At 40.9% G+C, this 10,870-nt stretch overlaps 1 protein-coding gene across 1 annotated transcript in view; it reads right to left on the reverse strand.

Annotated features, from left to right (window-relative positions):
- Nucleotides 1–3,716: 3,716 nt before the first annotated feature.
- Nucleotides 3,717–10,870, reverse strand: part of erich2 (glutamate-rich 2) — a 37,452-nt gene continuing 30,298 nt past the window's right edge. The window contains exons 4-7 of the mRNA XM_062070246.1: nt 6,676–6,774; nt 6,538–6,595; nt 6,387–6,458; nt 3,717–4,030 (exon numbers count right to left, since the gene is read on the reverse strand). Coding sequence (XP_061926230.1) covers nt 3,888–4,030; nt 6,387–6,458; nt 6,538–6,595; nt 6,676–6,741 — 339 coding nt within the window. The 5' untranslated portion in view covers nt 6,742–6,774 and the 3' untranslated portion in view covers nt 3,717–3,887. The remainder of the gene's footprint in view (nt 4,031–6,386; nt 6,459–6,537; nt 6,596–6,675; nt 6,775–10,870) is intronic.

Raw genomic sequence — 10,870 nt, forward strand, 5'->3', positions numbered from 1 at the left:
CTTGTGTGGGGGGGGGGCGTGGCCTGCGGACCTGCAGCGAAACGGGGTGTGTCAGGACCGGCTTCGAGATTAGTGACAGGTGCGTTGATGACACAGCTGTGGGTGTTTGTCTGATCACCTGTCGCTCTGTGAAAGGCAGCAGTCGGGGAGGAGAGGGTGTGGTTGACGGTGGAGAACGAGCGAGAGCGAGAGAAACTTTAACACGGCTGAAAAGCTCAAGGAGGACAACTTACTGCAAAACAAATCATTGTTCACAAAGATGAACACGGCTGGGGGGCGGGGTTTGGTGGTAGCGGAAGGTGTATATTGTAGTGCAGGGGTCACCAACGCGGTGCCCGCGGGCACCAGGTAGCCCGTAAGGACCAGATGAGTAGCCCGCTGGCCTGTTCTAAAATTAGCTCAAATAGCAGCACTTACCAGTGAGCTGCCTCTATTTTTTAAATTGTATTTATTTACTAACAAGCTGGTCTCGCTTTGCCCGACATTTTTAATTCTAAGAGAGACAAAACTCAAATAGAATTTGAAAATCCAAGAAAATATTTGAAAGACTTGGTCTTCACTTGTTCAAATAAATGCATTATTTTTTTTACTTTGCTTCTTATAACTTTCAGAAAGACAATTTTAGAGAAAAAATACAACCTTAAAAATGATTTTAGGATTTTTAAACACATATACCTTTTTACCTTTTAAATTCCTTCCTCTTCTTTCCTGACAATTTAAGTCAATGTTCAAGTAAATTAATTTTTTTTATTGTAAAGAATAATAAATACATTTTAATTTCATTCTTCATTTTAGCTTCTGTTTTTTCAACAAAGAATATTTGTGAAATATTTCTTCAAACTTATCATGATTAAAATTCAAAAAAATTATTCTGGCAAATCTAGAAAATCTGTAGAATCAAATTTAAATCTTATTTCAAAGTCTTTTGAATTTCTTTTAAAATTTTTGTTCTGGAAAATCTAGAAGAAATAATGATTTGTCTTTGTTAGAAATATAGCTTGGTCCAATTTGTTATATATTCTAACAAAGTGCAGATTGGATTTTAACCTATTTAAAACATGTCATCAAAATTCTAAAATTAATCTTAATCAGGAAAAATTACTAATGATGTTCCATAAATTCTTTTTTTAAGTTTTTCTCTTCTTTTTTTCGGTTGAATTTTGAATTTTAAAGAGTCGAAATTGAAGATAAACTATGTTTCAAAATTTAATTGTCATTTTTTTCGTGTTTTCTCCTCTTTTAAACCGTTCAATTAAGTGTAAATATCATTAATTATTAATAATAACATAGAGTTAAAGGTAAATTGCGCAAATTGGCTATTTCTGGCAATTTATTGAAGTGTGTATCAAACTGGTAGCCCTTCGCGTTAACCACTACCCAAGAAGTAGCTCTTGCTTTCAAAAAGGTTGGTGACCCCTGTTGTAGTGTATATTATTGCGGGTGTTCTCCCGAAATGTGTTTGTCATTCTTGCTTGGTGCGGGTTCACAGTGTGGCGCATATTTGTGACGGTGTTAAAGTTGTTTACACGGCCACCCTCAATGTGACCTGTATGGCTCTTGATCAAGTATGCCTTGCATTCACTTACGGCACGCTGTTTGTATGACCAAAGTCACGGACCAACTCCACCGTGTACACCTGTGTGTGCGCGCTGAGGTCACATTGTATCATCTGATTGTGAAAGATGCGTTCCACGGTCTACGGCCTTATGTAGTAGTAAGAACCCTCAGTGTGCACAACCAATGACCCCCACACCCTCATTCAATACGTGCCAGTACAGACAGTAATATTCACCTTTATGACTTGACAACACTCCTCTTTATAACCTTGCCACGGACAATAACGCTGGGATATCACCGTGGATCGTGCCTGGGCGGGCGGGGACTTGAGCGTCCTTACTGCCGCCCTCACGCCCGCGTCCCGCTCCGCTGATCGGTCCGGAGAGTGGCCGTTATGTCCATCCAGCCGCGGTAAACGACGCGGCCTTTTATCCGCTGGCGCTCATATATTTATATATTTTGTCTGGCCACATGTCGCGCGGGGGCCAGACGACTCGTAAAACGGTGAGCGCCGCGGTGCGAGAATTTGGTCCGACATTCACGATCCCTACGTAAGACAAGGACGCCTATGTTTTTTTTTCTTTCATTCTACAAACCCCGTTTCCATATGAGTTGGGAAATTGTGTTGGATGTGAATATAAACGGAATACATAAACTGGACTACAGGCAGGCCAGTCTAGTACCCGCACTCGTTTACTATGAAGCCACGTTGATGTAACACGTGGCTTGGCATTGTCTTGCTGAAATAAGCAGGGGCGTCCATGATAACGTTGCTTGGATGGCAACATATGTTGCTCCAAAAGCTGTATGTACCTTTCAGCATTAATGGTGCCTTCACAGATGTGTAAGTTACCCATGTCTTGGGCACTAATACACCCCCATACCATCACACATGCTGGCTTTTCAACTTTACACCTATAACAGTCCGGATGGTTCTTTTCCTCTTTGGTCCGGAGGACACGACGTCCACAGTTTTCAAAAACTATTTGAAATGTGGACTCGTCAGACCACAGAACACTTTTCCACTTTGCATCAGTCCATCTTAGATGAGCTCAGGCCCAGCGAAGCCGACGGTGTTTCTGGGTGTTGTTGATAAACGGTTTTCGCCTTGCATAGGAGAGTTTTAACTTGCACTTGCAGATGTAGCGACCAACTGTAGTTACTGACAGTGGGTTTCTGAAGTGTTCCTTAGCCCATGTGGTGATATCCTTTACACACTGATGCCACGTGTTGACGCAGTACAGCCTGAGGGATGGAAGGTCACGGGCTTAGCTGCTTACGTGCAGTGATTTCTCCAGATTCTCTGAACCCTTTGATGATATTACTTCTTGCATCTTAGATGAGCTCAGGCCCAGCGTCCATGTCCGTGTCCATGCGAGGGGGTCGAGATCCGGGAAGGCAGTCGAGATCCAGGGGGAGGGGGAGTCCAAGGGAGCGAGACGCACATCTCGAAACCAAGGCAACGGAAGGACAACACTGCGGGAACAAGGGAGAAGACAAGGGACAAATCAAGCACGGGGAAGAAACGCGGAGAGATCAAGAGAGAGCACAAAGCTTGTGTCGGCTTACCGTACACCATTGAGAAACTAAGTTCCCGCCTGGATTCTTGGGTCCACTGGTCCTTTATACAGCTCCCTCTCATCAGGTCCAGGTGCGTTGATTGCTGATCGCCCACAGCCTTGCCGGCATGTGGCCGTGATCCTGTAACTTGATTTTCATGTTACTTTTTTTGTCTTGTTAGATTGAAAATGAACACCAACGAGTTGACTGATGAACATTACCACATAATGTATTCAGAAAGTGTAAATAATGACACAAAAAAAATAGAATACTATTAATTGCAACATGTAAGTGTAAAAAAAAAACCTTTGTACATTTTGTTCTATTTTTAAGCAAAGAAAGCAATCTGAAGTTGTCTTTATTTTCAAGTTATTGTGCCGTGATTTTCTCCATGTGGCCCCCGATCTAAAATGAGTTTGACACCCCTGGTCTACACACTGTGTCTGCCTGTAAGTACTCACTGATCGTGCGTTGCCGAACATGCTCCTCTGCTTGTAAAACCAGCAATGTCACGACGCCGTGCCGTCATGTCCGTTAAAAAAAAAAAAGAAAAAAAAAAAAAAAAGAACCGGTACTTTTTAGAGGCGGTATAGTACCGATTATGATTCATTGGTATCGAGGTACTTTACAGGTATACCGTATTAAGAACATAGTGTGTTTATGGTTCGGGACTACTCAGACAGAACCACACAAAATGTTTAAAATGAGGTCCAAAGCCACATCTCAACCTGACACTTTATTTATTGAACAATACCGGTGCGAGATTAAAATCACTCGATCTTCTCCTGCTCCTCATCAGATGTTTGGGATGAGCTCGAACTCTCCGGCGATTCTCTGTCACTTCCGGAGTCACTTCCAGAGTCAACATCGTCCTGCTCACTATCGCCGCTGCCCTGGTCCGCCTCTTGTTGCTCTGGAAAAACCAAGGAAAAGGAGCAGTTTGGGGTTACTGTGAGGCTCCATTGTGTGCAGGGGAGATATGTATGTCCTATAAAGGGGGGCTAATGGGGATAATAATAATAATAATAGATTTTATTTGTAAAAGCACTTTACATTGAACAAACAACCTCAAAGTGCTACAGTGCATTCAAAAAAACAACAAGGCTAGAACCACAAATAGCTGCCCCCAACAAGTAAAATAAATAGTAAAACATTTAAAAAAATAAAAAAATAAAAAAAAAAAAAAAAAATTAAAATTTAAACTAGAACAGCCTAATAGCTACAACAGTGTTTTTCAACCACTGTGTGCCGTGATATACAGTCTGGTGTGCCGTGGGAGATTATCTAATTTCACCTATTTTGGGTAATAAATCTTTTTTGCAAACCAGTAATTACAGTCTGCAAATGATGTGTTGTTGTTGAGTGTCGGTGCTGTCTAGAGCTCGGCAGAGTAACCGTGTAATACTCTTCCATATCAGTAGATGGCGGCCGGTAACTAATTGCTTTGTAGATGTCGGAAACAGCGGGAGGCAGGGTGCAGGTAAAAAGGTGTTTAATGCTTAAACCGAAAATAAACAAAAAGGTGAGTGCCCCTTAGAAAAGGCATTGAAGCTTAGGGAAGGCTATGCAGAACAAAACTACAACTGAACTGGCTACAAAGTCAACAAAAACAGAATGCTGGACGACAGCAAAGACTTACTGTGGAGCAAAGACGGCGTCCACCATGTACATCCATGACATGACAATCAACAATGTCCCCAAAAAGAAGGACAAAAACAACCGAAATCTTCTTGAAATATCGCTCAAAGGAAGACATGGAACTGCTACAGGAAAATACCAACAAAAGAGAAAAAGCCACCAAAATAGGAGCGCAAGACAAGAACTAAAGCACTACAGACAGGAAAACAGCAAAAAAATGGCGTGATGTGACAGGTGGTGACAGTACACCTACTTTGAGACAAGAGCTATATTGATGCATGGTTGGTTATGGTTTAAATTAATATCCAACAATTGCGACAACTTTTAAACTGTCAACTGAGTTTCGTTTTTTTTACTGATTTCTGCTGGTGGTGTGCTTCCGCATATTTTCAACGCAAAAAATGTGCCTTGGCTCAAAAAAGGTTGAAAAACACTGAGCTACAACAAAAAAGGCTTTTTTTAAAAAAAAAAAAAGAAGGGTTTTTAAGCCTTTTTTAAAAAGCATTCACAGTCTGTGGTGCCCTTAGGTGGTCAGGGAGAGCGTCCCACAGACTGGGAGCGGCGGCGCAGGAAGCCTGGTCTCCTCGGAGGGTTAGCCTGTCCGGAGGGGAGGTGTCGTGTGGAGGATTTGGGGGTGAGCAGTTCTTTGAGGTAGAGGGGGGCATTTCCATGGAGTAAGTTAGTAGGGAGACTTTGAGGGGGGGGTTATGACCCCCTCCCCCCCCCTAGAAAGTGGGTGTGGCCTCCATGGTCTCACTCGTTAAGGGAGGGGTAGCGGGGGAATGATTTATGACCCCCGAAGTGGGCGTGATCTAAACCGGAAACAGGAAGCTTACATCATTTCCAGCCGGCATTTTAATTTTGTAGTTTTTTGCAAGCCAGCCGCCATTTTGGTTGTAGTCCAAAATGATTTATGACCCCTACAGGCTGACAGGAGTATTACAGCTTGTATTTTCGGCTCGTATAATAACCATCGTTATGGACTACGACCAAAAAAAAACTACAAAATTAAAATGGCGGCGGGAAATGACGTATACTTCCTGTTTCCGGTTTAGGTCACACCCACTTCAGGGGTCATAAATCGTTCCCCCGCTACCCCTCTCTTAATGGGTGAGACCATGGAGGCCACACCCACTTCCTGGGGGGGGGGGGGGGGGGGGGTCATAAAAACCCCCTCAAAGTCTCCCTACTAACTTACTCCATTGAAATGCCCCCCTCGACCTCAAAAAACTGCTCACCCCCAAATCCTCCACACGACACCTCCGCTCCGGACAGGCTAACCCTCCTCCAACCTCCGAGGACAAAGCTCCGAACTATGGGAGACCGCTCCCAGTCTGTGGAACGCTCTCCCTGACCACCTGAGGGCACCACAGACTGTGAATGCTTTTAAAAAAAGGCCTAAAAACCCTTCTTTTTAAAAAAAAAAAATACTTTTTCAGTTCTAGCTCAGTGTTTTTCAACCTGTTTCCGGTTTAGGTCACGCCCACTTCAGGGGTCATACATCGTCCCCCCGCTACCCCTCCCTTAATGGGTGAGACCGTGGAGACCACGCCCACTTAACAATCACCCATATTGGCCCCCCTTTATAGGACATACATATCTCTCCATGTTTTATTCTGAGGGCTCCTCACCTTGGAGCATCTTCTTCTGGATGAGAGGAAGGAACTCGGAAGCTTCAGGATGGTGTGGTTCATAGATGAGAACTAAAGAGAAAAAGGGGGGCGTTTTATGCGTTGATTGACGCGCCGGCTGATGGGTGTGGCGTGCGGGTGTGTACACAACTCATCTGACACAGGCTCCTCGCCCACTGGAGGTCTTTGGCCTTCAAAGCTCTGAGGAACTGCGAGCAGAGATCACTTTCACTTTCATTATTCGCGCATCCTTTCTCAAGGTTCAACAAGGACAGATGTCTCACTCCACCTCAATTTTCAGCCCCAGTGGAACTTGAAGGTCTTCCACGGTTTGTTTTTCATTGCCGGTTTGCATTGCAGGAGGCCTTTTTTTGCTGTTTTTTTTTCCCTGGAAAAGTGATAATAATCATAATTATTTCCTTGTGTTGTGTTCTCACTTTGCCTCATACAGTAGAACCTGCTTACAGTATGTCTATACCAAGGTTTTTAGCCAAGTAAAAGAAAAACTTGGCTCCCCAAGCGCCACCATACTGACCAACATTAAAATAGAGTATCATAGTAGGCCTAAGTATTCATTCAAAACAAGGCAGGGTTTTATTTAACAAGTATATTTAATAGTTTTGGCCACTGTAACTATACACACAGTTTGAACAGTAACACTGTGTTTAAATATTTAGTTAAGTGTTTTTTTTTTGGCATACCACTAGGTGGAGCTCGCATATCACTAATAATACAAACCCCGTTTCCATATGAGTTGGGAAATTGTGTTAGATGTAAATATAAACGGAATACAATGATTTGCAAATCATTTTCAACCCATATTCAGTTGAATATGCTACAAAGCAGGGGTCACCAACGCGGTGCCCGCGGGCACCAGGTAGCCCGTAAGGACCAGATGAGTAGCCCGCCGGCCTTGTTCTAAAAATAGCTCAAATAGCAGCACTTACCAGTGAGCTGCATCTATTTTTTAAATTTTATTTATGTACTAGCAAGCTGGTCTCCCTTGCCCAACATTTTTCATTGTAAGAGAGACAAAACTCAAATAGAATTTGAAAATCCAAGAAAATATTTGAAAGACTTGGTCTTCACTTGTGTAAATAAATTCATTAATTTTTTTACTTTGCTTATTATAACTTTCAGAAAGACAATTTTAGAGAAAAAATACAACGTTAAAAATTATTTTAGGATTTTTAAACACATATACCTTTTTACCTTTTAAATTCCTTCCTTTTCTTTCCTGACAATTTAAATCAATGTTCAAGTAAAATTTTTATTTTTCATTGTAAAGAATAATATATACATTTTAATTTAATTATTAATTTTAGCTTCTGTTTTTTCGACGAAGAATATTTGTGAAATATTTCTTCAAACGTATTATGATTAAAATTCAAAAAAAATATTCTGGCAAATCTAGAAAATCTGTAGAATCAAATTTAAATCTTATTTCAAAGTCTTTTGAATTTATTTTAAAATGTTTGTTCTGGAAATAATGATTTGTCTTTGTTAGAAATATAGCTCGGTCCAATTTGTTATATATTCTAACAAAGTGTAGATTGGATTTTAACCTATTTAAAACATGTCATCAAAATTCTAAAATTAATCTTAATCAGGAAAAATTACTAATGATGTTCCATAAATTCTTTTTTTTAAGTTTTTCTCTTCTTTTTTTCGGTTGAATTTTGAATTTTAAAGAGTCGAAATTGAAGATAAACTATGTTTCAAAATTTAATTGTCATTTTTTTTGTGTTTTCTCCTCTTTTAAACCGTTCAATTAAGTGTAAATATCATTAATTATTAATAATAACATAGAGTTAAAGGTAAATTGAGCAAATTGGCTATTTCTGGCAATTTATTTAAGTGTGTATCAAACTGGTAGCCCTTTGCATTAATCACTACCCAAGAAGTAGCTCTTGCTTTCAAAAAGGTTGGTGACCCCTGCTACAAAGACAACATATTTGATGTTCAAACTCATAAACATTGTTTTTTTTTTGCAAATAATCATTAACTTTAGAATTTGATGCCAGCAACACGTGACAAAGAAGTTGGGAAAGGTGGCAATAAATACTGATAAAGTTGAGGAATGCTCATCAAACACTTATTTGGAACATCCCACAGGTGAGCAGGCAAATTGGGAACAGGTGGGTGCCATGATTGGGCATAAAAGTAGATTCCATGAAATGCTCAGTCATTCACAAACAAGGACGGGGCGAGGGTCACCACTTTGTCAACAAATGCGTGAGCAAATTGTTGAACAGTTTAAGAAAAACCTTTCTCAAGCAGCTATTGCAAGGAATTTAGGGATTTCACCATCTACGCTCCGTAATATCATCAAAGGGTTCAGAGAATGTGGAGAAATCACTGCACGTAAGCAGCTAAGCCCGTGACCTTCCATCCCTCAGGCTGTACTGCATCAACACGCGACATCAGTGTGTAAAGGATATCACCACATGGGCTCAGGAACACTTCAGAAACCCACTGTCAGTAACTACAGTTGGTCGCTACATCTGCAAGTGCAAGTTAAAACTCTCCTATGCAAGGCGAAAACCGTTTATCAACAACACCCAGAAACACCGTCGGCTTCGCTGGGCCTGAGCTCATCTAAGATGGACTGATGCAAAGTGGAAAAGTGTTCTGTGGTCTGACGAGTCCACATTTCAAATTGTTTTTGGAAACTGTGGACGTCGTGTCTTCCGGACCAAAGAGGAAAAGAACCATCCGGACTGTTCTAGGCGCAAAGTGTAAAAGCCAGCATCTGTGATGGTATGGGGGTGTATTAGTGCCCAAGACATGGGTAACTTACACATCTGTGAAGGCACCATTAATGCTGAAAGGTACATACAGGTTTTGGAGCAACATATGTTGCCGTCCAAGCAAGGTTATCATGGACGCCCCTGCTTATTTCAGCAAGACAATGCCAAGCCACGTGTTACAACAGTGTCTCTTCATAGTAAAAGAGTGCGGGTACTAGACTGGCCTGCCTGTAGTCCAGACCTGTCTCCCATTGAAAATGTGTGGTGCATTATGAAGCCTAAAATACCACAACGGAGACCCCCGGACTGTTGAACAACTTAAGCTGTACATCAAGCAAGAACGGGAAAGAATTCCACCTGAAAAGCTTCAAAAATGTGTCTCCTCAGTTCCCAAACGTTTACTGAGTGTTGTTAAAAGGAAAGGCCATGTAACACAGTGGTAAAAATGCACCTGTGCCAACTTTTTACACCCATTTAATTATTGTAATATATTGTAATCCAGGGGTAGAAAGCTTTATTGATCCTGTAGTTAAAACATCCAGTACATAAAATAACGATAGTCATTGTAAATTCACTGCAAATTACCGGCTAATAGTTTCATTACTTTCACTTAACCAACATAACAACTCTAATTTTATGGTTGATTACTCCCTCTATTAAACTGTATCCTGCCACTTACTGTACAACAGTGTGCAATGTAGGCCATTAACACTGAATTGGTCATCTTACTCTTGATTTTTATCCCATATCTAACCTAGATAAAATGTAAAACCTTGTTAAATAACATGAAAACATGTGCTAATCATGATTATTATTATTTATTTAACACATAAACCATAGATTTAGGCCAAAAATACTACTAATGCCGAAGAAAGGACTCATAAATAACTGACAAAAAAAATACATGCAATCATGTTGTGGTAAAATGAATAAACAAAATTAATAATGAATATGTTTCTTAACTAAACTCAATTAATGCACAATCTTCACCACTTTAGTCATAATTTTTTGCGCTTAAACTTCTCGATGCCTTTAGCTCCAGACTTCTTCTGTTTGTTTGTGACTGACTATGATTACAGTATTTTACTGTGTGCTAAAAATTAATAGCTATGACATATAAGGTGTGGAGGGGGGCGTGGTCCGCGGGCCTGCCGCGGAGCGGGGCGTGTAAGGACGGGCCTCGAAGTCAGCGGCGGGTGAGTAGATTGCCCAGCTGGGGCTTGTTATCTAATCACCTGTCGCCCTTATTAGCAGCAGCCGGAATGAGACACGTTGTTGGAGTTGGAGCCAGGGAGAGATGCACGCCCAGAGACAAACGTATATTGCTGGAAAGCCAGCCACCTCCGGGTGTTTATGTAAAATAAAAATACTTTATTCAATCCTGAAGATCTGTCGGCCAGGAGAACCCACCACAGGAGGGAGACTTCACATAAGGCTACTGCAATTTTAGGTCATTTGTTAAGACTAAAATTGTCACCTTGTCAAAATGGCACATTTCTCCATAAGAAACAATGTAAATATGAATAATTGGTTCTTGAACCGGTTTCATAAAGGGAAAAGTTTGTAATGTGAAGCACGTTTCTCCATAAGAAACAATGTAAATATGAATAATTGGTTCTTGAACCGGTTTCATAAAGGGAAAAGTTTGTAATGTGAAGCACATTTCTCCATAAAAAACAATGTAAATATGAATAATTGGTTCTTGAACCGGTTTCATAAAGGGAAAAGTTTGTA

The sequence above is a fragment of the Entelurus aequoreus genome, linkage group LG14 (genome assembly GCF_033978785.1).
Source record: "Entelurus aequoreus isolate RoL-2023_Sb linkage group LG14, RoL_Eaeq_v1.1, whole genome shotgun sequence".
Taxonomy (NCBI): Eukaryota; Metazoa; Chordata; class Actinopteri; order Syngnathiformes; family Syngnathidae; genus Entelurus; species Entelurus aequoreus.